Source organism: Eulemur rufifrons, chromosome 21 (genome assembly GCF_041146395.1).
Source record: "Eulemur rufifrons isolate Redbay chromosome 21, OSU_ERuf_1, whole genome shotgun sequence".
NCBI lineage: Eukaryota > Metazoa > Chordata > Mammalia > Primates > Lemuridae > Eulemur > Eulemur rufifrons.
The window spans coordinates 24,730,416-24,755,798 of NC_091003.1; the positions used below are offsets into that span (position 1 = coordinate 24,730,416).

At 54.6% G+C, this 25,383-nt stretch overlaps 2 protein-coding genes across 4 annotated transcripts in view; one reads left to right on the forward strand and one right to left on the reverse strand.

Moving 5' to 3' along the window:
- SMARCB1 (SWI/SNF related BAF chromatin remodeling complex subunit B1) overlaps nt 1-20,705 on the forward strand; it is a 37,438-nt gene extending 16,733 nt beyond the window's left edge. For both annotated transcript variants that reach the window (XM_069497597.1, XM_069497598.1), the window contains exons 6-9: nt 5,950-6,116; nt 13,190-13,380; nt 19,955-20,086; nt 20,494-20,705. In XM_069497597.1, coding sequence (XP_069353698.1) covers nt 5,950-6,116; nt 13,190-13,380; nt 19,955-20,086; nt 20,494-20,533 — 530 coding nt within the window. In that variant the 3' untranslated portion in view covers nt 20,534-20,705. The remainder of the gene's footprint in view (nt 1-5,949; nt 6,117-13,189; nt 13,381-19,954; nt 20,087-20,493) is intronic.
- A 1,975-nt stretch (nt 20,706-22,680) lies between these two features.
- Nucleotides 22,681-25,091, reverse strand: DERL3 (derlin 3). 2 transcript variants are annotated; one of them, XM_069497200.1, is made up of 7 exons: nt 24,999-25,091; nt 24,809-24,871; nt 24,664-24,737; nt 24,441-24,534; nt 23,782-23,977; nt 23,190-23,280; nt 22,681-23,084 (listed from the first exon to the last, which is right to left on the reverse strand). In XM_069497200.1, the coding sequence occupies exons 1-7, from the start codon at nt 25,089-25,091 to the stop codon at nt 22,991-22,993; spliced, it is 705 nt and encodes a 234-aa protein (XP_069353301.1). In that variant the 3' UTR covers nt 22,681-22,990. The 2 variants fall into 2 exon arrangements, with proteins under 2 accessions (XP_069353301.1, XP_069353300.1); XM_069497199.1 differs by having other exon boundaries at nt 24,809-24,874.
- Between the last annotated feature and the right edge of the window lie 292 nt (nt 25,092-25,383).

A 25,383-nucleotide genomic window follows, 5' to 3' on the forward strand; every position in this document is an offset into this window, starting at 1 on the left:
GGGTAAAGAGGTATAGTGTGGTAAGGTTTCTTCCCTTGAATTGGTAAAATAAACCAATAGACTAATAAGTTATGTATTTATAGTGTAACACTTAGAGAACCACAAAAAATGCTATACAAAGAGATACCCTCAAAAATACTGTAGAAAATGAAAATGGAATTCTAAAAAGTGTTCAAGTAACCCACAGGCAGACAGGAAAAAGAAAACAGAGAAAAAAACCGAAAATAAAAATAAAATGGCAGACTTAAGCCCTAACATGCGAATACTTACCAGTCAGAAGACAGAGATTGGCAGAATGGATGTTTTTTAAATGACTGAACTATATGTTATCTACAAGAAAGTCATTTGAAATATAATGAAATAAGTAGGTTGGAGGTAAGAAGATGGAAAAAGATCTAAACACTAACCAAAGGAAAGCAGAAGTGGCAATGTTAGTATCAAATAAAGCAGACTTCAAAGCCAAGAGAATTACCAGAGACAGAGGACGTTAAATAACGATAAAAATGTCAGTCCACCAAGAAGACATGGCCATTGTAAATACATATGCAGCCACAACAGGGCTGGAAAATATGTGAAGCAAAGCAGATGGAGTGGAAGGAGAAACAGACAAATGCACAGTCGTATTGGAGACTTTAACATTCCTTTCTCAACAACTGGGCAGAAAACCAGCAAGATGACTTAAGCACTCAAAAATATCATCAACCCAAAGAATCTAACATTTATAGAAAACTGCAGCGTGGTCGAATGCGCATTCTTTTCCAGGGCTCATGGGACGTATACCATATGAACCATATCGTGTGTCGTGCAGCAAGCCTCAGCAAATTGAACAGCCTTGAAGCCACACAGAGTATGGTCTCCAGCAGCGATGGACTCACGTACTTTAAAACTACACAGCACATGTCTACGTAGTTGGGGGTTCATAGAGCAAGTCTATAGGGAAATTGAAAAATGTACGTGGACCTGAATGAAAATGAAAATGCAACATCGACATTCGTGGGGTGAAGATAACATGGTGCGGGGTAACCTGTGGCACCAGTGCATGTATTAGAAACCGGGGAAAGCTTCAGGTCAGTAATCTAAGCTCTCAAGAACCGAAAAACCAAAATGAGACCAAAGCGAGGAGAAGGAAGGATATAATAAAGAGCAGAGCAGAAATCAATGAACTTGGAAATAAATACAGTGGAGAAAATTGAGACATAGCCAGTACTTTGAAAGATCAGTAGAATTGCCAACCTCTAGCAAGACTGACAAAGGACAAAGGAGAGAAACATAAATCACCGTTATCGAGAGTAAAATGGGATATCACTACCGACCCTGCAGATATCGAAGGGAAGGGAAGAGCACAAACAACTGCACATGTACACATTTGACAACTTACATGAAGTGGATCAATTCCTTGCCAAACACACAAATGACGGCAGTTCACCCAGCATCAAATGGATGATTTGAATTGCCGTCTAACTACTAAGGAAATAGAATTTGTAACTTAAAAATCCCCAAGAAAGAAATCTCTAGGCCTGTGTGATTTCACTGGAGCCTTCTACCAAACATTTACAGATTGAATTAACACCAATCCTATACAATCTCTTTGAGAAAATAGAAGAGGAGGAAGGACTTTCCAATCCATTTCACAAAGCTGGTATTACCCTGACACCAAATCTAAAGATAGTGCCAAAAAAAGAGAAAAATACAGACCAATATCCCTTATGAATATAGATGCAAAATCTTTAGCAGAATATTAGCAAATAGAATTCAGCAACATATAAAAAGAATGATACAGATTATACACCAGGACCAAATGGGGTTTATCACAGGGATGCAAGGCTGGTCCAGTGTTTGAAGCTCAATCAATGGGATTCACCATATTAACAGACTTAAGAAGAAATATCACATGACCGTATCAATTGATGCAGAAAAAGCATTTGCTAGAATTCAAAACCTGATGATAAAAAACTCTCAGAAAATTAGGAATAGTAGGAAATAGCCTCCATTTGATAAAGAGCATCTACAAAAAGCTCTGTAGCTAAAAACCCTGTGATAGGGAAAGTCTGAGTGCTTTCTGCCAAAGATGGGGAACAGGCAAGGATGTCGGCTGTCAGCATTCTTATTCAACGTAGTGTTGGAAGTTCTAGCTAGTGCAGTAAGACAACAAAAAGAAATAAAAGACCGTATGGAGTGGAAAAGAAAAAGTAAAATCGTGTTTGCAAATGACATGGTTGTCTGTGTGGCAGATCCCAAGGTTTCTACGGAAAACTAGAACTAATAACAGTTCAGTAAGGTCACAGGATACAAGATAAACATGCAAAAATCAGTTGATTTCTATGTGCTATTAATGAACACAGACACAGAAATTAAAAATACTATTTATAATCACTTAATAAATAAGGAATATTTAGGTATAAACCTAACGAAACATGTCCAGGACTTACATACCAAAACCTACGAAACTTGATGAAAGTAACTAAAGATGATCTAAATAAGGCCAGGCACAGTGGCTTACACGTGCAATTCCAGCACTGTGGGAGGCCAAAATGGGAGGAACACTTGAGGCCAGGAGTTCGAGACCAGTCTGGGTGACATAGTGAGACCCGATCTCTACAAAAAATAAAGAAACATTAGCTGAGTGTTGTGGCACGTGCCTATAGTCCTAGCTTCTTGGGAGGCTGAGTCAGGAGGATTGCTTGAGCCCAAGAGTTCAAGGCTGCGTCAGCTACGATGGCGCCATTGCACTCCAGCTTGGATGACAGAGCAAGACCTGTCTCTTTGAAAACAAACAAACAAACTGAATAAATGGAGAGACTGGTTTAAAGACTCAAAATAATGCCAGTTTTACCCAAATTGATACACGAGTTTAATGCAGTTTCTATGAAAATCCCAGCAAGATTTTTGTAGATATAGACAAGATAATTCTAAAATTTGTATGGAAAGGCAAAGAAACTAAAATAGCTAAAGCAATTTTGAAAAAGAAGAATAAAGTAGGAGTAGGCATTCTACCCAGTCTCAAAGCTTACTATATAGCTACAATAATCAAGACTGGTATTTATGAAGTGACAAACACATACCTTGATGGAACAGAACTGAAAATCCAGAAACAGACCCACACAAACGTGCCCTCCTGATTTTTTTTGCAAAGGTGCAAACTCAAGTCAGTGGAGGAAAGATAGCTCTCTGAACAAAATGGTGCTGGAGCAATTAGACATCCATAGGCAAATAAATGAACCTTGACCTAAAAATTAACTCAAAATGTGTCATAGATTAAATGTAAAACATGGAACTATAGGGTGGGCATGGTGGCTCACGCCTATAATCCTAGCACTTTGGGAGGCTGAAGCGGGAGGATTGCTTGAGGCCGGAAGTTGGAGACCAGCCTGAGCAAGAGCGAGACCCCATCTCTGCTAAAAATAGAAAAAATTAGCCAGGCACAGTGGTATACACCTGTAGTCCCAGTTACTTAGGGGGCTGAGGCAGGAGGATTGGTTGAGCCCAAGAGTTCAAGGTTGCGTGAGGTATGATGACGCCACTGCACTCTAGCCTGGGTGACACAGCAAGACTCTGTCTCCAACAAAAAAGAAACAAAAAACTATAAAACTTTTGGGGAAAAAAGGAGAAAATCTTAGGGATCTAGGGCTAGACAAAGAGTTCTTGAACACCAAAAGCACAATCCACTATAGCAAATACTAAAAAATTGGACTTCATCAATGTTAACAACGTTGCTCAGCAACAGACACTGTTAAAACAGTGAAAAGACAAGCAGCAGAGTGAGAGAAAATATTTGCAAACCACATATCCAGTAAAAGACTAGGCTCTAGACTATATAAAGAACTTTAAAAACTCAACAGTAAAGAGCAAACAGTCCCAATAAAATGTGGGCAAAAGACATGAAGGGATATTTCACTGAAGACACACAGATGGCAGATAAACATTGAAAAGGTGTTCCCCATCATTAGCTACTAGGGAAATGCAAATTAAAGCCACACTGTCATTCCACACCTGTAAAAAGCAGTGAGGATGTGGAGGGACCGGGTCACTCATGGCTGGTTCAGCCACCCTGGAAAACAGTGTGGCAGTTTCTTTTTGAAACTGAACATGCAGCTACCATACAAGCCAGTTGCACTCCTGGGCACTTGTCCCAGAGAAATGACATGTTTACACAAAAGCCTACACACGGATGTTCATAGCAGCTGTATTCATAGAAGCCAGAAACTGGAAATGGCCTGGATGTCCTTCAGAGGGTGAATGGTGAAACAGCCCACTCCACACCATGGAATGCCACTTGGCGATAAAAAGGAAGTCTTGTTAACAACCTGAATGAATCTCTGGAGACTTTTGCTGAGTGAAAAAAGCTGATCCCAAACAGTTACATGCTATATGGTTCCATGTACGTAACGTTACTGAAAGGAGAAGATTGCAGACATGGAGATGGTGAGCAGGTGCCAGGGTGGAGGAGGGATGGGAGGGGGAGGGAAGTGCGTGTGGCCGTGGAAAGGCGGCGGAGGGTCCTGGTGGTGACAGGCGTGTCCTGTGTCTTGACTTTGGGACCTTGATTGTGAGATTATGATCTTGTTTTGTAAAGTGTTGCCACTCGGGGAGACTTGGCACACTGTGCCTGGAATCTCTCTGTTGTTTCTTACAACTGCACATGAATCTACAATTATCCCAAAGGAAAAAGTTGAATTAGGCCGGGCGCAGTGGCTGTCGCCTGTAATCCTGGCGCTCTGGGAGGCCGAGGCGGAGGGATCGCTTGAGCCGAGAGCGAGACCCATCGCTACTAAAAGTAGAAAAAATTAGCCGGGCATGGTGGCACATGCCTGTAGTCCCCGCTACTCGGGCGGCTGAGGCAGGAGGATCACTTGAGCCCAGGAGTTTGAGGTTGCTGTGAGCTAGGCTGACGCCACGGCACTCTAGCCCAGGTGACAGAGTGGGACTCTTTCAAAAAAAACAAAAAACAAAAACAGACTAAAAAAAAAAATTAAAAAGAAAAAAAGTTGAATTAAAAAAGTACTCTAGGCCAGTGGTCCCCAACCTTTTTGACACCAGGGACCGGTGATGCCTACCTCTTGCTGTGCTGCCTGGTTCCTGGCGTGCTGTGGCCTGGGGCTTGGGGACAGCAGCTCTAGGCAATGTACTCACAGGGTGCTTAGCCTGAGCACTGCTGCAGTCTCCAAAATAAAACACTTGCCTTGCTGAGTGAGCTGTTGCTGGGCGGCTGGGCGCCCCCGTGCTGGGAGGAGGAAACCGTGGGCCTCACCTGGTGGAATCTTGCTGACTGCTCTGGGAATCTTTCCTGGCTTTGCCTTGTCTGTCCCAGCGAGGTGTCTTGGCAGTGAGGTTTGGGTTACAAGAGCCGTGCAGAGCAGGGAGAGAACATTTGACTGAGTGGGACCCTGCTGAGGTCTGGCTGGTCGCAGAGGGTCCCCTGTGAGCTCAGGCCTGGTATGGTTACATTTCCAGGATCTGGGGTCTGTAGGGACCTCCACACTTGTCACCTTGTTGAGGTGCTGCTGCAGGAGTCTCTGGGGTAGGGCTGGTCTCTGTGGCATCCCAGGTGCCACCAGCCCAGCACAGAGGGGAGGAGAGTGGAGATGGCACATGAACTCCAAAGGGCCTTTGCTTCCCCTGCCCCGGGCACCTCACTGCTTGGGGTAATCCGTTCTCCCACCCAGCTGTGAGTGGCACACAGAGAGCCCGGAATGGGGGAGCACTTAGGGCCTTGACCACCCAGGGGCACGGAGGAGGAGGTGTTTTCAGGATGAGGATCCAGGGGCCACTCTTCATGTGTTTCCTCCTCCCACGCCCGGTGTCTGGGAGGGCCACCTTCGGGCCCTAGTCGTCCCCTGCATCTAGGGAGGTTTAGCAGAGGAGGAAGGGGCAGGGGAGGCCGGGTCAGGCCTGATCACAGTGACATTAGGCCTTGCAGCCTGTTGGGTCCCCTCTGTCTCCTGATTTCAGAGAAGCTGATGACCCCTGAGATGTTTTCGGAAATCCTCTGTGACGACCTGGATTTGAACCCGCTGACATTCGTGCCAGCCATCGCCTCGGCCATCAGACAGCAAATCGAGTCCTACCCCACAGACAGCATCCTGGAGGACCAGTCGGACCAGCGCGTCATCATCAAGGTGGGGGATGCTCACCCTGCACTGGGCCTTCCTGGTGGGGGGGGGGTGAGTCGTGGGGCCCTGGGGGTACACCCCAGCCCCAGCAGAAATCTGTCTCTGGGTTTCGTGCCATCTGGAAAGTCATCTTTCAGGCAGTACTTGGCTCTGCCTCCACCCTCCCAGGAGGGGCGTGGGCCGGCGCTCAGGAGGTGCCGTGGTGGCACTGCAGGACACTAAGCAGAGCCCAGAGGTGAAGGCAGCGGATGGGCAGAGGGGGGAAGCCCACGGCAAGGTGGGCAGCACCTCGCTTTGCCTGTGGGCCGCGCCAGGCCGGGCTGAGCGTGTCCCGAGCTGGTGCATTACCTGGTAAGGTGCTGCTTTACCGCCGTGATACACAGGAAGAGGTAGGCTGGGGAGGGCCGGGGTCACCTGCTCCTCATCGGCCAGCTGAGAAGTGGAGAGCTGGCATTCGGGCCCAGGCCTGACCCCTGCGGAGCCTGCCGGCACAACCCTCGCTGCTCCCGGCTGCTCTGCGCCGGGCTGTGTGTCCTGGGCCAGGGAGCTTTGAACACAGGAAGATAGATGGGAGGAAAAGTAGGTGCGACTGACACATGTGATGATCTTAAAATGTCAGTGATTTTGTTTGATCTGATTCTGGGCATTTGGCTTCAATTTTAGAAACACATTTGTGTATAAAAGTAAGAGCCAAGTTACAAAAGGTTCCTGAAAATAGTATCTGGGGTGGAGGAACCTCGGGAGGATGCCTGCTGGGACCGAGGGCAGCCCCTGCCCCGTGCGCCAGACGTGGCCTTGGCCCGTTTCGTCCCGCAGCGCTCCCGCTGGTTCTCCCCGGGCTCTTTAGAAAGATTCTAGGAAATAAAGGTGGGGAATCTCCTGCAGCCTTTCCCAAGTAGAAAACAACTAAATACTTTCTCTTTTCTTAAGTTTTAAAAATTATGGCAAAATATTCATAACATAAAATTGACGTTTTTAACCATTTTCAAGTGTACAGTTCAGTGGCATTAAGTGCGTTCCTGTTACCAGGCAACCGTCACCCCACCCATCACCTGAAATTTTATTATTATGTAAAACTGAAACTGTACCCGCTAAACACTAAGTCACCATCCTCCCCTCTCCCAGCCCCTGACAACAACCTGTGTCCTGTCTCTGTGACTTTGATGACTCTAGGTACCTCGTGTAAGTGGAATCATGCAGCGTTTGTCCTTTCGTGACGGGCTTATTTCATTTAGCATAATGTCCTCATCCATGTTGTAGCAGGTGTCAGAATGTCCTTCCTTTTTAAGGCCGCATGTATTCCATTGTATGGATGAGCCACATTTTGTTTATTTGTTCATCCATCAATGCACACTTGGGTTTGCTTCCACATTTTGGCTATTGTGAATAGTGCTTCTATGAAAATGAGTATGCAAATATCCGTGCATTTCACTGCTTTCAATTATTATGGGTATATACCCAGAAGCAGAGTTGCTGGATCATGGGGTATTTCTATTTTTACTATTTTCAAGAACCGACACACTGTTTTTCTCAGTAGCTGCACCGTTTTAAATTCCCATCAGCCATACACGTGGGTTCCAATTTTTCCACATCCTCGCCTGCATTTGTTATTTTCTGTTTTTTGATAATAGCTATCCTATTGGGCGTGAAGTAGTATCCCATTGTGATTGTGATTTGCATTTCCCTAATTAATTAGTGATGTTGAGGATCTTTTCAGGTACCTGTTGTCTTATTGGCCATTTGTATATTTTCTGTGGAGAAATGTCTATTCAAATCCTTTGCCTGTTTTTGAATCAGTTTTATTTTTGTGTTTTGTTGTTGAGTTTTACCAGCACACTGTTATGGATATGATCCCTTATCAGACATGTGATTTGCAAATGTTTTCTCCTGTTCCATGGGTTGCCTTTTTACTCTGTTTATGATACCCTTTGATGTACAAAAATGTTTAATTTTGATGGTGTCCAATTTGTCTATTTTTTAATTCGTTGCCTATGCTTTTGGTGTCATATCCAAGAACCATTGCCAAATCCAATGTCCTGAAGCTTTTCTCCTGTGTTTTCTTCTAAGAGTTTTATAGTTTTAGCTCTTACATTATGTCTTTCATCCACTGAGTTAATTTTTGCATGTGGTGTTAGGTATCCCACTCATGCTTCTGCATGTGGACGTCCAGCTTTCCCAACACTATTTGTTGAAAGACTGTCCTTTCCTCCAGAGAATGGTCTTGGTCCCCTTGTCAAAAATCGTTTGACCAGGGGGGTTAGGGTTTGTTTCTGGGCTATTTGTTCCACTGGTTTATGTGTCTGTCTTTATGCCGGTACCATACTGTTATGAGTACTGTCGCTTTGCAGTAAGTTTTGAAATCAGGAAGTGTGAGACTCAACTTTGTTCCTTTCTTTTTTCAAGATTGTTTTGGCTATTTGGGTTTCCTTGAAATTCCATATTGATTTTAGAATGGATTTTTGTCTTTCTGCAAAAAGCATTATTGAGATTTTTGATAGTGATTGCATTGAATCTGTAGATGACTTTTGTTAGTATTGATATCTTAACATTACTGTCTTCTAATCCATGAACATTTTGTGTCTTTAATTTCTTTCAGCAGTGTTTTGTAGTTTTTGTTGTATAAGTCTTTTATTTTCCTTGGTTAAGTTAATTTCTATGTATTTTATTCTTTTTGATGCTATTTTAAATGGAATTGTTTTATTTCCTTTTCAAACTTTTCAGTGTTAGAGTATATTAATAGAAATGCAACTGATTTTTGTGTGTTGACTTTGTATCCTGCTACTTTGCTGAATTCACTTGTTAGTTCTAACAGGTTTTTGTGTCATTTTTAAGAATTTCAACAAATAAGATCATATCTTCTCTAAACAGAGATAACTTTACCTTTTCATTTCCAATTTGATGCCTTTTGTTCCTTTTTCTTATGTAATTGTACTGGCTAGAACTTCTAATACTGTGTTGCATCTTTGTCTAGTTCCTATCTCAGAGGAAAAGCTTTCAGTCTTTCACCACTAAATCTGGTGTTAGCTGTGGGTTTTTCATTTATGGCTTTTATTAGGTTGGGGTAGTTTCCTTCTGTTCTTGGTTTGTTGAGTAGTTTTATCTTGAAAGGATGCTGAATTTTGTCTAATGCTTTTCTGTATCAACTGAGACGATCACGTAGTTTTCCCCTTTCATTTTGTAAATGTATTACATTGATGGATTTTTATATGTTGAACCATCCTTGCATTGCAGGAATAAATCCCACTTGGTCGTGGTATATATAATCCTTTTCATATGCTGCTGAATTCAGTTTGCTAGTATTTAGTGAGGATTTTTGCATCAACATTCATAAGTATTAGACTGTAGTTTTCCTTTCTTGTAGTAGCTTTGACTTTGATTTCAGGGAAATGAGTTTTATTTTTTATTTTTATTTTTTAATTTTTAAAAATAATTTTTTCTGTATATTTTTAGTTGTTCAGCTAATTTCTTTCTATTTTTAGTAGAGACAGGGTCTCGCTCTTGCTCAGGCTGGTCTTGAACTCCTGACCTTGAGCGATCCTCCTGCCTCGGCCTCCCAGAGTGCTAGGATTACAGGCGTGAGCCACCGCGCCTGGCCGGAAATGAGTGTTGCTTCCTCTTCACATTTTTGGAAGAGTTTGAGAAGGATTGGTGTTAGGTCTTATTTAAATGTTTGGTAGAATTCACCAGTGAAACTGTCAGGTCTGGGGCTTTTCTTTGTCAGGAGGTTTTTGATTACTCATTCAGTCTCCCTACTTGTTAATACCTTTATTTTGAGAAGCATATGAATTTGTTTCCCTTAACCTGTCTCAGTTTCTCATTATGGCCAGCTAGCAGAAAAAAGGCACAGTTGAGAAAGGAGGGGCTATCGTGGGGGAGAAACGGGGCGGGTGGGTGGGTGTGGTAGCGGGTGCCTGGCAGGCATCCCCAGTGCAGCCGTGAGGGCTCCGCTCTGTGCCCACCTTTGTCCTGTAACCGTGGTGAGGATGTGGGTTAACCCACCCGACCACGTGCTTTCAGATGTCTGGGGTCAGCCGCATGCCGTGTCCTCATGAGTCTGACCAGCTGGCTTCCTTGACATTTTTCTCAGAATTGAGCACGAGTTTTTGTTGTTGTTGTTATCTTGGCGGGGCGGTTGGGCAGCCATTCAGAAAGCAGTCCGGCAGCTGGAAATCCTCCTGGGGCAGAGGCCTTCCCAGTGACCCTCGGACTTATCTGTAGTCCCCATCCACGGGATGGTGTCGGCTGGGAGGCTGGTGGGAGGGCATCCCCTGGTTGGGTTTCCTGCCCTGCCCCCTGAGGTCAGATCAGTGCCACAGGGCGGACACAGCTGGCCCAGGGAGGCCTGTGCCGTGTCCATCAGTGCAGTGTCCTTGTTGGCACTGACCTCAGGGACGGCGTCCCATCTTGCACGTGAGGAGCTGAAGGTCCTGCCCAAGGTTCCCGTTTGTAACTGGGGCTCAGAAGCAGAGCTGGGCGTTTCTGTGAGGACGCCCTTTGTCCTGATCCTGGGACGTGGCAGAGGGAAGACAGGAATCTTTGGAGCGATGGCACCTGAGGGTGTCTTCTCAGAACGCAGAGCCTCAGGTTGGGGGACCTCTCACAGGTGTTCTTGGCAATGCTGGGACCAGAGCCCAGGCCTGGCTGCGTTTACCAGGGCCAAGGTTCCAGCAGTGCTGGCCGGGCCCTGTCTGGGGAGCACACAGGGGTGTGGACAGGTGTGAGTCGAGGCTGGGAAGACGGGCAGAAGCCTGGCCCCCTTCCGTGTGCCTGCCTGGGTGTCCTGGCCCTGCCTCGCCTCTGCGTCCACCCGGAGCCCAGCGCTCCTCACCACGCTCCCGACGCCACCACCCACCAGACAGCTCCCTCCCGCAGAGGTTCAGCATGGAGCCAGAGTGCTTCTCTTCTGCTCAAAACACTCCAGAAGCTTCCCAGAGCCCTGTGGAAGCCGAACCCCTCCAACAGCCTCAGGTCCTGCCTGGCCTTTGCTCCGGCCCCTGGCCACCTTCATACCCTTCCCTTGTCCCCTCACTGGGCAGACCCAGGTGACAGGCCTCACCTCCTCAGGCCTTTGCGTTGCTGTGTCCCCTGCCAGGACCCTTTCCCCCAGGGAGCGCTCTGGCACACTCGGTTCTTCCCAAAGGCCGCCTTCCCTGGAAGGCCTTCCTGGGCCTGGCCTCCTGACTACTGAGGCCAGCCCTGCCTTTCTGCGCCTCCCTCAGGTCCCTCCCTGGCACTCTGTGCTGCCTGACACCGCAAGCTCACTTTTTTTTTTTTTAGAGAGAGAAAGGGTCTCGCTATGTTGCTAGGCTGGTCTGGTCTCAAACTCCTGGGCTTAAGCCATCCTCCCACCTCAGCCTCCCAAGTGGCTGAGTCTGTAGGTGCCAGCATGCCAGGCTTGGGCAGCTTTTGGAATGTTCATCTCCCCTGTGCCTCTCCTTGCGAGGCACGCCGTCTGCACGTTGGAATAAATGAACGCATTACTGACCAAATGGCAGGGGGCAGGAGCCACCATCGGTGAGCCCAGGGCAGGGATGGCTCACAGGTGTGGGCCACGTGCCTGTGGTCCTCTGGGGTCCTGTTTGGCGTCTCCATGCTGCTGCAGTTCTTCCTGGGCCCAGTGCCGAGGTGGCTGGCTCCGTGTTTGATTCCAGTTGGGAAGGGACAGTTCTTCGATTCTGATCCGCAGCCCTGCGTCAGCGTGGGCGCACGTGGAGACAGGAGAGGACACGGGGCTCGGCCCTGTGCTCTGCCTGCCCTCAGCTTCCTCCCTCGCGAGGGTGCCTTGAAGCCTGACACGAGGGTTCCTGGTTGTCAGGAACGACAGAGAAAACAGGCGGACAGCTGACCGGGACCATGTCAGACAGCCCTGAGTGCCGTGGAGGAAGCAGCGGGCGAGGAGGGAGGTCTCGGGAGCCGACACCTTAACTGAGACCAGGTGCCAAGAGGAAGCTGGTCCTGCCCAGCTGAGGGGAAGAACTTTCTAGTGAGCGCAAGGTGGTGTGCAGGGCTTAGGGCTTCATGAACGTGGTCAGGGACTGGGGGTCCCTCATTGCTCTGAAGGAGGCAGAAGTCCCCGGGCGGGCTGGGCTCCGAGGCGTTGCCAGCTCACCAGGCGTCTGCTGGCCTGCCCCCCGGTCCTTGTCGTAAGCACCGAGGGACGGAGTTGTGAATGGGCAGGGCCACTGTGACCCGCTGGCCCCGAGGAGCACCACGCGGCAGTGAGGGACAGTCCCAGCCCCGCACCGCAGCGGCGGGAGTCTGGCAGACACGATGTGGAGGGAACGGCGCCAGGCCCTGCAGGGTCCATCCCGTGTGATTTGGTGACATCCAGTGTCAGGACAGCCACAGCTAATCTGGGGGCAAGAAGTCAGTATGGTGACCCCGGGGGTGGGCGTAGGTGGGAGCTCCCAGGACGCAGGCTGTGTTGTCTGGGTCTGGGTGCTAGTTTTCCGGGTGTCCCCTTGGGAAAACCGCCTGACTGCACTCCAGGGCCTGAGCCCTCTGCCTGCTAGTCACGGCCAGCGGGGTGCCCGCTGGGGAGCGTGGGAGGAGCCGGCCCAGCTCACTGTCCCCTCCATGGCGAGCCTGCGGGTTGGTCCAGGGTGGGGGGGGGTGTCTGTGGACACACTTGGCCAGTTGATGTCCAAAAGGGACAAGCTCTGTGAAGAAACAGACGTTGGCTTAGGACAGGGCTTGGGGACAGTCTCTGAGGAAGTGCCACTTGAGCTGAGCCCTGGCCAGCGCAGTCAGGTAAAGACCGTGGCAGGAGGGGTCTGGCTGCGTGGGGAGCAAGGGGACGGCATGAAGGTGTGGGAGTTCCCGGGGCCGCATCGGCCTCGAGAGGGAGACCGTGCTGGCTCTGAGCCAGCGTCTCTCGTGGCCACCGCAGGGGTCGTGGGATCAGCCCAGTGTGTGGATGGGGAACGGGAGGGACGAGGGCCGGCTGGGTTCTCAGCTAGTAAGTCATGGGCAGGGCCCACGCCAGGCCTGGCAGCTCCGGAGGGGGCTGTCCCCACCTTCCGAGGCCTCCCTGGGCTGTCCCAGCGGCTCTAACTCGTGTCCCTTGGTTCCTGCCCCAGCTGAACATCCACGTGGGGAACATATCCCTGGTGGACCAGTTTGAGTGGGACATGTCGGAGAAGGAGAACTCGCCGGAGAAGTTTGCCCTGAAGCTGTGCTCAGAGCTGGGGCTGGGCGGGGAGTTTGTCACCACCATCGCATACAGCATCCGGGGACAGCTGAGCTGGCATCAGAAGACCTACGCCTTCAGGTAGGATTGCACACGAGACCTGGAGCCTCGTCAGTCAGTGTGAGCCTGAAGTCCTTAGCTCCTTGGAGCCCCGGGTCCCAAGCCCCCGCCAGGCGCACCTCTGGGCCCCTCGTGCTCCACGCAGCCGTCCTGCCCCTCGTCTCTCTGCACATTGGCCCAGACTGTTCTGTCAGGGCCGCCCCTTGCCCAGGGTTCTTCATCCACTGGACTTGAATTCTGTCTTAAACAAGGACCCTCTCCGGCTCTTGAGACTCAGAGAGTCCCCGGCAGCGCCTTCTCCCTGTAGCATCTCTGCCTTCAGCCAGAGAGCGTGTGGCGAGTACCATGCGGGGCTGGAGCCCAGCCTGGGCGCCGTGGATGACAGACAGGTCACCCCGATCCCTGCCTGCAGCATTCAGGCTGGCCAAGAAGGTCCAGTGTCTTCTGCACTGGGGCTGGGAGTGGCCCGGGGCGGCCTTCCTGTTCCAGCAGCGGGCAGGAGCAAGTAGGAGAGTTAAGTGGGAGGGAGGCCGCCTCGGCGTCCTGCAGGGCTGGAATCCGTGGTTTCTGACCGTCCTGTGCAGGGCTGGTGTGCGGGGCGGGGGTGCCGCCAGTGTCCCTGCATCAAAACAGGATGTCAGGGTTTGTTGAGCTCAGCAGTCTGTCACCATCTGCATTCGCACTCATCACTCAGGGACAACAGCTTAAAATGCTCCACATGGAACAAATACGATGGTCTTTCCGCAAAGACATGACGATTAATGAAGCTCGTTAGTAGGTTTGTGTCTCAGCTTGTTTTCCCAGACATCCCAAGAGACAGCTTTCTACGGTTTCCTGTAAATCTGAGCAAGAGCGAAGGAATGAGGGCACGACCACAGGGTGCACGGCCCGGGGCCTGGGAAGCAGCTGAGCCCCTCGGCCCGAGGGCCTGCTGGGGAGCTGGTGTCTGGCGCTGCCTCGCTGTTCCTGGGGGTTGCCTGCCCATGCAGCCCTGGCGTCCGCTCACCTTGCGTGGAGCCAAGGCCAAAAAGCCAGTCTAGGGAGGCCTCGCTCCCCAGAGTTGGCTCAGGTCTTGGGAGACAGTGACATTGCGCAGGTGCTGGGAATGACGTTGACGCTGAGCACCTCTTCCCCAGACACCAGTGGAACCAGAGCCCTCATTCTGGACGCGCAGGTGCGGGCGGCGGACTTGCTGCTCCGGCACCTGGACGCTGAGGTTGTTGACCTTCACCTAGGCTGGTGGCAGCCGCCAGTATCACAGTCAGGGCTCAGGAACTGAAGCCCCAGAGCCTCTGGAAGGGTCCCCTGGCCTTTCTCTCTGCTGCCAGTACGGCAGCGGCATCCCTCCTGCTCTGACCCCCAGGTGACCTGAGCCATCAGCCTAAATTCCTTGCTGAGCTCCAAGTGTCTGCAGTTTGTGGTGTGGCTCCAGCGCAGGCCGCCTGGGAGCCCCTGGTGGTGGCAGGCGGGGACTTACAGGCGGTGCCTCCTTGATGTCAGCGACCACGTAATGAATTCCAGTTGTATGGGTTGGGGGCATCACAGACCCCCACCCTGCCGCCGTCCCTAGTGCTGAGTGTGCAGGTTTCAAATCCTTAGGATTAAAGGCTAGGCCACCCGCTGGGGACCAGGGTGAGCTCACATCCCCAGTACAACAGCCAGGGCCAGCCAGGAGGGAGGGGCGGCCTGCAGGGGGACCTGGGGGGTGTCGCAGGCATGTCCTGGCATCGGGAGGGCTGCTGTGTCTTCACGGCCGACCTCTTCTGTGTGCCCTGTCTGGTCTGGGTGGCCAGGATGCTTCCCACACTGGGAGAGAGCTGGCAAGGACAGGACGGGGACCTTCGCTGTCAGGGGACAGAACTGCGGCAAGGCAAGGTGCTGGGACTTGTGTCCCGAACTCTGACCCGCATTCCCCCCACTGCGCCATCCCACTCCACAGGAGCTTAGGAGGAGGGGCCTCTTTTACCTCTTCCCCAGGGAGACGCCACCGTCAGCCCTTGCCTGTGCTGCAGGCCCTGCCTGGGAGGGAGATGGGCTGCTGAGTCCTCAGGGCCAGGGCGACTCTCAGCCCATGGAGAGCTGGACCAGGAGCCCCGGCCTGGTCTCTGTGCCTCCCACAGAGAGCCACAGGCTCTGTGCCTGCCGAGTCACGTGACTACTTAAAGCGGGTTTTAAACTCTGGGCCTCCTTCAGCCCACGTTGGAAGCACTCTGAGTTCCCAAGAGCTAGTCTTGGCATCGCCCCACCCCCGCCCGGCACCTGGCTCGGTGATGGGTCATGGCTGGTCACAGGACATGCATGAGTGAGGCCACACCGCCCACAAGTCAGGGGGACCCGGGCAGAGAGCTGGCCGCTCCCTTTGGCAGTGGGACGGGCGGGAGGCTGGAAGCATGAGGGGGACAGAGCGTGTGACAGACTGGTCAGGGGCCTCAGGCTCCTGCAAGACAGGGCTGGGTCAGAGCAACACAGACATGCTGGAGCCAGTGGAATGGGGACAGAGGGGCCGGGACAGCAGAGGGACAGGGCTCGGCTGAGGGAGGAGGCTGGGCAGAGCCTCTGAGGAGAGGTGCAAAGGTACTGGCACCTCCTCCAGGCCAGCCGTGTCCCGGGCTGGGGACCAGAGGAGACAGCAGACTGTCTGGCAGCGGGGACAGACACTGTGGGTGGCCACTGACAAACCGTAACCACAGAAAGCACCAGAGGCCGCAGGCATGAGGAAGGGCCCCGGGGGCGGAGACCCAGGGTGAGGATGGCCGGGCAGGGTGCTGGCCAGGGGGCAGTGCGGGGAAGGACAGAGAGGAGGCTGGGGACAGAGAAGGAAGGCCCTGCGGCTTCCACACGGCTCCCGGGGCTGTGCACACCAGCGGCCCTGCGTGTGCTGGGTGAGGCTGAAAGTGAACGGGTCATGGTGCTTGGTGGCTGGGCCTGAGTGACGGACAGAGAAGCAGTGTGACTCTGATGGCATGGCATCAGGAATTAGGTTGGGGGACGCAAGGGACACTTTGGACTGGTTGAGTGTGAGCCTCGGAGGTTACTCCTAAAGCTCTGCCCACCAGCCCAGGCCTGATGTCAGGTTTTATTTGTTTTTGTAACAACTTTGTAGAGATATAATTGCTATGCCATACAGGTGACGCATTTAAAGTGTACAGTGCAATGGTTTTTAGTATATTCACAGAGTCGTGTAACCGTTACTACCACCGATTTTAGGAAGTTTTCATCACCCCAAAAGGAAGCTCCACCCCCTCAGCAGTCCCTCCCGTTCCCCCAAGTCTCCCAGCCCTGGACAACCACTAATCCGCTTTCTGTCTGTAGATTTGCTTGTTCTGGGTGCTTAATAGAAATGGAACCGTCTAATAGCATGCGGTCTCTTAGGGCTGGCTTCGTAGCATAGTGGTTTCAAGGGTCATCCGTGCCGTAGCATATTGTATCAGAACTTCATCTTTTTATGGCTGAATGATACTCCATTCTATGAATAGACTACATTTTATTTATCTGTTCATCCGTTGATTGACTTGTGGGCTGCTGCTGCTTTTCGGCTGTTGTGAGTGATGCTGCTGAGAACATTCGTGTACAGAGTTTTGTCTGAACACCTGTTTTCAAGTCCCTTGGGCGTGTAGCTAGGAGTGGAATTGCTGAGTCATGTGACAACGTGTGTTTTGCATTTTGAATAACTGCCAGACTGTGTTTCAAAGTGGCTGCACCATCCCCCTGGCAGTGATTCCAGTTGGTTTCCAGTTCCCCTAGACCTTGCCAGCATTTGCTGTTACCTTTGATCATACCCGTCCCGGCGGGTGTGAAGTATGGTGGGTTTGATTTGGATTTCATCAAATGACTAATAATACTGAGCATCTTTTAGTTTTGGCCATTTGTGTATCTTCTTTGCAGAAATAGTTATTCAAGTGCTTTACCTGTTTCTTAATTGGATTATGTTTTTTTTTTTTAATTATTGCATCATAGGAGTGGTTTATACACTCTAGATACAAGTCCCTTATCAGATATATTAATTTGCAGATTTTTTCCCCCATTTTATGGGTTGCCTTTTCACTTTCTTGACAGTGTCCTTGGAAGCACAGAAGTTTTTATTTTGATGTAGTCCAGTTTATCTGTATTTTAGTTTGTGCTGGTGTTTTCGGTGTCGTAGCTAAGAAACCATTGCCTAATCCAGAGTCATGTCCCAGCTCCGGGTTGTGAAAAGACTCTTTCAAATTGAGTGGCCCTGGCACCCTTGTCCAGAATAAATTGATCCTGGGAGACTGGGAGGCGTTGATTGCAAACAGGGTGACATCATGTTTTGTCATCTCTTCCTCCTCCCGGTCAGGTGGCCACGGGCAGCTTGTTTTCCCTCAAAGTCTCCGTTCTGTCATTTGTAAAGTAGGGATAAATAACTTGCCTGTTGCATCACATGAGGTCACACTGAAAATAAGCCTGAAGGTACCGCACAAGCATCAGTCACGCTCCTTCTGTCACCTGACATGGCTCTCCCCTGCCTGGTTGTCTTTCTCCCCACCTGGACACTTTGGAATGTCTGGGGTCCCCGGTGGCCTAGAAGCCTGGAGGAGCGGGAAGCAGGGTGGCTCCCAGGGCCCCGGCCACCTCTTGGGACTCAGGGCAGCATTTCTGTCCGTGTCCCCCAGACCCGAGGCAGGCTGGTGCTGGCCCCAGGCCTGTTCCTACATGGTTGGCTCCAGCAGTTCTTATTTTAGAACAAACCCACTGGAGTGGAATCTTCCCAGAGTCAAGGGGAGGTAAACAAAGGGGCCTGTGGGACCCACTCTCCAGCTCTTGTTTAAATTAAGAGGAAAACATGTTTTGTTTCCCTTAGCGTGGGCTTGGCGCCTTTCATGTCTGCCCTCCGAGGGAGGCGGCTGGGGGCCCTCGAGGTGAGGCATGATGTTTGGGGTTTGAGGCTGGGTGGTTCCTGGATTGCCAAACCACCCGGTGCTGGCCGGGAACAGCTGTCAGGAGCCGCTGAGGAGGGGTCAGCCCCTGCCCAGTCCCTGGCCTCTGAGTCACCAGCACGAGCTCGGGCGTCCGGGCCTCGTGTGCACGGACCTGGTGGGTTGAGCAGCAGCAGCAAGGGGGCAGCTCACTGCGGCAGGGGCTGCTCTGGTCTGCGGTGCCAGCCTTGGCCGGCACGCGGAGCCAGGCCCTGGGCACTCACGGTCCCTGAAACCCCCAACCTTCCCCGGCCAGAAAGGCCCTGCGGCTGCCAGTGTGTGAGCCTGCTGGTGTCATGGTGTGTAGCCAGGGCCCTGCGGGCAGGCCCGTGTGGGTGCTTCTCTGTAGCTGAAAGTCATGCACAGGCCACAGGAGGCGGCTGTGTGAGAGGATCCCTGGCCTCTGGGAAGCTGCCTGAATGGACATATGTTGGCTCTTTTAATAATCGTAATCCTCCAACAGCCCTGCACGACACTGTTCCCATGTTCCAAACGAGGTGTCACAGCCAAGGCAGAGGCCGGGGAGCTGCCCTCCTCCGTTCCACCAGCACCTGCCAGGTGCCTCCACAGTTAAGGTGCTTTGCGGGGATGCCTGCCGGGGCAGAGCAGGGGCCTTCCCCGGGGGACAAGCAGAGGCCGCCCAGCTGGAGCAGAGGCCAGAGCGGCTGCAGCAGGAGGGGCAGGAGAGCGTCACGGTTAGGGCCTCACTCAGGCTTTCCGCCAGGCAGGGGTTTGGGGGGCCCCGCGGGGAAGTGCTGTCAGCACCCGAAGCTGCTCCGCCCCCCAGAGGCGGGGTGAAGGGAGCTGCTGAAGGCAGGAGCCACGTGGGCCCGGTGGCATCCACAGCTGTTGCGCAGGCCTGGAAACCAAGGCCCAGAGAGGCGGCAGCCCAGCCACCCTCCTCCCTCCCCGGCGCTGCTGCGCCCACCCGGTGCCTTCTCGGCCCTTGCTCATGCTGATGCCCCGCTCTGCCGTGTCCACCTGACAAGCACAGTCGGTCTCTGCGGGCCCACAGGGCAGAGTGTGGTCCAGGATATGGCTTCTGGGTCCAGCTCTCTGCCAACCAACTGCTCTGTTTCTCTGGGGCTTTGTGTGGCCCCCAGGAGGTGGGCCGAGGGGCCAGTGTGTGGAACATGTAGGAGCAGGCCACCCAGTGCCCTCCGTGGGTTGAGGACTCCTGGGGGGCTCCTTCTGCTGTTTGCCGTCCACCTCTCCTCCCTGATCAGTGGGTCCTGACCTGGACGCTGGGTGGGGCAGACGGCCCTCCTGCCCCCACGGTTCCGCCTCCCGGCTGCGGTGCAGTGGTAGCAGCCTGTGCTGGCCTGTCGTGGGGAACCACCTCCACAGCCAAGGGCCCCCTCCCCGGGCTCGCAGACAGAGAGACGCTAGGGGCAGACAAAGGGCTTGTCAAGAGGTCCCTTTGAAGGGATCCCGTGGGGTCACTGGGGCAGCTCCCTGGAGGTTCAGGTGGCAGGAGCATTCCCCGGCTGCTGCTGGGAGGAGCTGGGGCACAGAAGTGGGCCAGAGTCCCCCGGCCAGGGCCTAGGCCTTCCCAGTATGCCCCGGCTCCAGCATCCCATCTGCGGGGGGACAGGTGGGACAGGGATTTTGTGCTGCCTTCCTGGGACAGTCGTTCCTCTCCCTGCTCCTCCTCGCAGTGAGAACCCCCTGCCCACAGTGGAGATCGCCATCCGGAACACGGGCGACGCGGACCAGTGGTGCCCGCTGTTGGAGACCCTCACAGACGCGGAGATGGAGAAGAAGATCCGTGACCAGGACAGGAACACAAGGTACCCTCTGTCCCTGTGCCGCTGGCTCTGCCCACAGACACCCCTCTTCCCGGGCAGGGGCAGGGCCGTCGCCTTTCCCTAGTGACCTGTGGTCTCTGGGAGGGGACCTGTGTTGCAGAGGCAAGTTCCTGGGAGATGGGCCCCCCTGGGGTGGGTTCCCTGCAGGGAACAAAAGCAGGTCCTCAGGTCCGGTCTGACCACAGCCTGGACCAGGTTTCAGGCCCCTGGAGAGGTGGGCAGGGCCTGGGCAGCACACAGGCAAGGCCGAGGGAAGGCTGGGGTCCGACCTGCCGGTGGCCTGCATCCTGCCTCTGCCCCTGCTCCTATACCTGGCTGCCCTAGAGGGCCCCAGGGAGGGTAGCCCCAGGCTGGGAGCTGGCCCCGCTCACCGCCCTCTCCTCCCCCAGGCGTATGCGGCGTCTCGCCAACACTGCTCCGGCCTGGTAACCAGCCCATCGGCGCCCAGCTCCCACGGAGCAGCTCAGATCGGAGCCACCCTTCATCTTCTGGCAAGGAGAGAGGCACGGGGACAGTCCGGCACCATCCTGAGGATGCGGGGGCTTCCAGGTCACCCTCCCCAGCACACATTCCATTTGCTGAGCCCCAGTCCTGTTCCCCCCCGCCCCCAGCACCCTCCCCCAGTCTCTGGGGTCAGGAGTAAGCCTCATTTTGGGTTGTGTTTTGTTTTTGTATAGGAGCCCCAGGCAGGGCTAGCAACACTTTTTAAATAAAAGGCTATAGGTCATGTTCAATTTCTTCAAAGTGGTAGCATTAAAATTACAGGAGAGCCAGGAGCGGGGCCTGGCTGGGCTTGGCAGGGGGTGGTGCGTGGCCAGGGCCGACACGCCAGGCCTCTTGCCCTTCTCTGCCTTGGGTCCCCAGGTGGGGGTTAACAGGGTTCCACTCTCAGCACAGCTCGCCGCAAGGCCTGAGTCAGAGCCCAGTCCTTGCATTTCCCGGGGCCCTCCAAGTGCGAGAACCGAAAGGAGTGGCCGGGAGGCTCCGGGCTGGGCCGCCTGCCTTTCAGCAACAGCCCGCCCCTGCTCCCTGTGCCCGGCCTCGGGAAGGAGCCGTGGGCTCTGCCGCGTCCAGATGGTCGGGCTGCTGCCCGTTGGGCCTTGCTGCTCTGGGATCCCTCACAGAGGGCCTGGTCCTGTGGGCACTGCCAGGCCACTGCCAGCCTGGTGCGGGAGGGCGTCTATCCCAGCTCCAGCAGTGCCCACCTCCCCCAAGCTGGCACAGTGGCACTGTGGCCTGGGCCAGCTCCTGCCTGCCAGGCCGGCTATGAGGAACGTGGGAATGACACACCGAGCCTGGTGCTGGCTCTTGGAGTTGACTGGTGTGTAGGGAGGAGGCACAGCCCTTGGCATCTCTCATCTCAGCTCTACCCCCCGGGAGCTCGTGTGCCCTCTGTGTCCTCATCTGTAACGTGGAAGTGTCCCACACTGAAGAATGGACATAGGATCCAGGAGGGCCGCAGAGTGGGCACACAGCTCCAGGCTTCCTCAAGATAATGGCCCAGAGCCCCGGCACAGGGCTGCTGCCGCCTCAGTGGCTTCTCTGCCCCCTGGGAGTGTGGCAGGGGCCCCTAGGACCTGGCTCCCAAACGGAGCCCCGTGTGGGCAGGGGCAGAGCTCTGCGCAGGTATTGGGATTCTCAGTTGCTGGGGTATGGGTGCGATGGGCCTGCAAGGGCTGGGGGCTCCTACGAAAATGTCCTACCGCTTGAGACATTTGTATTCAGGTCCTCTGTTCTCCGTCAAAGAGTGGAACTCACCAGAGCCCCACAGCAAGGGGACAGCTGGATCTTCTGGAAGGCCCTGAACAAAGAGGAAGATTCCAGGCCCAGCGGGGCTTGGAAATGAATGGGCTTCATTGCTGAGGTGTTCACTCAGTCCATGGGGCAGCAGGCAGCCCTGTGCCCACCCCGCTGGGCAGGCAGGCCCACCTGCCCGGGAGGGGCCTGGGGAAGGGCCCTCCAGGCTGCAGAGCCAGGTTTCACTACACGATTGAGGGCAGACTCGACGGACCGTTTCTGTTTCCATGAAAACAACAGCTGGTGGCTGCAGGAGCCCTGCGAAGCTCAGCACCTGGACCGACAGGCCTAGAGCAACAGGAGAGCTGCCAGGCCATCTGATGCCCACGTTACAGGAGAAAGAAGTGGGCTGCGGGGTCACGTAAGGCTCACACAGGTCCTCAGCTAAAAGGGGCAGGGACAGGGCTTCCCAGAAGTCTCTGCCTCACCCAGTCGCAGGACTCTGGAGTCATAGGAAGGGCAGAAGACCCAATCCCAGCCCTTCTCTACACCTGACCCCAGGGGGCCTTGGTGTCACCTGATGGAAAACGAGGCAAAGGTGCACCTGCGAAGGTTGCTGAAGAGGGACAGGAGAGGCTGGGTCCGCATCAGACCAAAGGTACCACGGGCAGGGGCACCGTTTTCCAGGCTCAGCACAGGCTAGGAGAGCCCAGTCCTGGCCCCAGGCACCGGCCAGCGCCCCCCTGACCATCAGGGAGCAGAGGCCCAGGGTGGTTAGGACTTGCCCGAGGCTCCATCAAGGCACTGGCAGGGCTGGGATGAGAACCCTGAGTCTCATCTGTGAGCTCAGAGCTCTGCTGGGCAACGTGGGCAGGTTCTTTGCCCTGGATGGGCCCCGATTCTATCACCTACGATGGGGCTGAGAGGACAGGCTGGGCAGGGCCCAGGGCAGGTGTGAGGGGCCTGGGAGGTGTGGCCAGCCTTGGCAAGGGGAGCCAGTGCCTCGGGCCAAAAGGCTGCAGGTCATGCTGTTTATTCCGGTGGGCCCTTGTGTGGACCCAGCCTCTAGGACGGAGGTGGTTTGCTGCAAGCAGGGGTTGGGGAGGGTGCAGGCCCGCCAGAAGCCTCTCGGGCTGGCCCTGGGTGGGGTCACTGCTGTGGCGGTGGCTGATGGGGTCCTGGCTGCTCCTCAGGAAGGGGCAGGTAATCGGGGTCCTCCTCAGGGCCATCCAGTAGCAGCTTCCTGTGGGGAGGGGCCCAGGCTGAGCTGGGGCCAGCACAGGTCCCCCTGGGGTGGGGCCATCTGAGGGAGGGCAGGGCAGGGAGGGTTGTCATCTCCAGCACTCACAGGAAGCCCGGGGTCAGCAGCAGCCTCTTGCCTCCGGGCTGCTTGGGGAAGACATCCTCCAAGAAGTAGTAGATGTGGCCCACGGCAATCCCTGTGAGGGAGCCACGGACTGCCAGAGGCCACCCTCCACAGCCCAGTGGCCCAGGCCACCAGCATGTGCTCCAGGCCTCTATCCACAGCCCAGTGGCCCCACCAGGCTGAGAGTAACCTCAGGCCCCAGAGCATGAGGGCCCCAAAGTCCTGCACAGGCTGCCAGCCTAGGGTGGGGCCAGGGTTGGTCCCCGAAGGACAGGCTGAAAGTGGGCAGGACATGGGAAAGGGAAGGCCTGAGAACACTGGAGAAGCGGGAACCATGGAGCACGAACCCTGAACCACCCGTCAGGGCCCACGCGCACACCAGCAGGTCAGCCCTGAAGATGCAAATCACGTGGGCTGGCGTGTGTGAGGGGCTGTAAGAACAGGAGCTGGCGGGGCAGGGGTGGCGGTGGGGAGGCAGAGGAGAGGTCCCCCACAGGTGGGAGCGGGGCCCTGGGCAGCATGTCCTGCGGGGAGCAGCCAGCCTGGGGCGGGCTGGGTGGACAGGCAGGCTCACCCAGCAGGTCCACGAGGATCGAGTTGCCCAGCAGCAGCGAGAAGCCCATGAGCGCCCAGGGCAGGAACGGCGCCTGGAAGGTGAGGAGGCCGAAGAAGTTGACCCTCACCAGAGGGCTGCGGCGGCTCCACACATACACCAGCATGGCCGTGAGGGCCTGGCCCAGGAAGAACAGGCTGCCCAGGAGTCCCAGCAGCTGGGCAGAGTCAAGGTGTCCTGGTGCAGGCCTCAGCCCCTGCCCAGGGCCCCTCTGCCTCCCTAAGCCCCTGGAATCGTTCCATTGCTTTCCTTCCAAATTGCACCTATGTGCCTGCCATTCCCCCGTCAAGTGAGCCCTTCCAATAAAGGCCACACTCCTGGCGGTCAGGTCCCATGAGATGTTCCCTGCACACCTACCACCTCATCGCAGGCCCCACCCACTGCCTGGCCCACCCCTTTCTCCTGGCTACTGGGAGGCCCCCCACCTGGCTGTCCAGTGCATCACCTGTTGTACTGTGCATACAGCCCTGGCACCTGTACAGAGGTGAGCACATGATGGATCAGTACACCCTAAGGTGGAGTGAACGACTCTGTCTCTCTCTGGCCTGGGCACTCGTGCAGCCGCAGGCCGGGCCCCAGGGCGCTGTGGCCCAAGGTACCAGAGCCCGTGGGAAGGATACGGTCATAAGGACGCCTCCGAAGAGAAACATGAAGACGAAGTCTGCTGTGCGGCCGCGGAAGGAGCCCTCCTCCAGCATACGGCAGTAGTGGAACCTGCAGCGTTGGTATAGGAAACGCCACCTGGGCACTGCCTCAGTTTCCCCGCTCCCAGCCGCTCCCCACCTGGCGGGCCTGCCCTGCCCCCCACCCATCCCCAGCCCGGGTCTGCGCGGCGCAGGATACACGAAGAGCATGTTGAAGAAGAAGCTGAATCCCAGGGGCCCGAAGAAGAGGAAGTTGGTGACGAGCCTCCAGACCTGCGGGGGCGGATGGTCAGGCGCGGGACCTGCGACCTGGCCAGCAGGTGCAAAGGGCGGGGTGGCCTCACCTGGAACTTCCGGAACACGAGGTGCGGGTTGAAGTAGAGCTGGAAGGGACTGAGGAGCTCCAGCTGCTGTGGAACCAGAGGCGCGTCAGGGGCTGCCGCAGGGACCCGGGCTGTAGCCATGGCGACCCTGCTCCCTCGCCCCTGCCTCGGGCTGCAGTCATGGCGACGCCCCGCCCGCCCGGCAGCTCACCACGGCGGCGGTGGTGAGGACACAGGCAGCGGTGTAGGTCCGTGTCACCGCCGGCACCTGCAGAAACTCTGCAGCAAACCCTCGCCACGCCATTGCACCTGCTCAGGCACGCGTGGCCGGACAGGCAGAGCGCCTTTTAACCCGCCTCTCTGCCCCGCCTCCCTCCCACCCTTGGCCAATCCGCGTCCGAGGCTCAGCGCGCTCCAGGCTAGCGGGAGGGGCCCTGGGCTCAGTAGCCAATGGAAGGAGGAAGGAGGAACTTGGGGGCGGGAAGAGAGCATGGGCGTGTCGAGACTGGTGGCCAATGAGCAGGCTTCACGGTTGAGCTCGTGGCGGTTGTTGTGGCTGCGGTGGCGGCGCGGGAGAAAGTATGGCCAATGAGGAC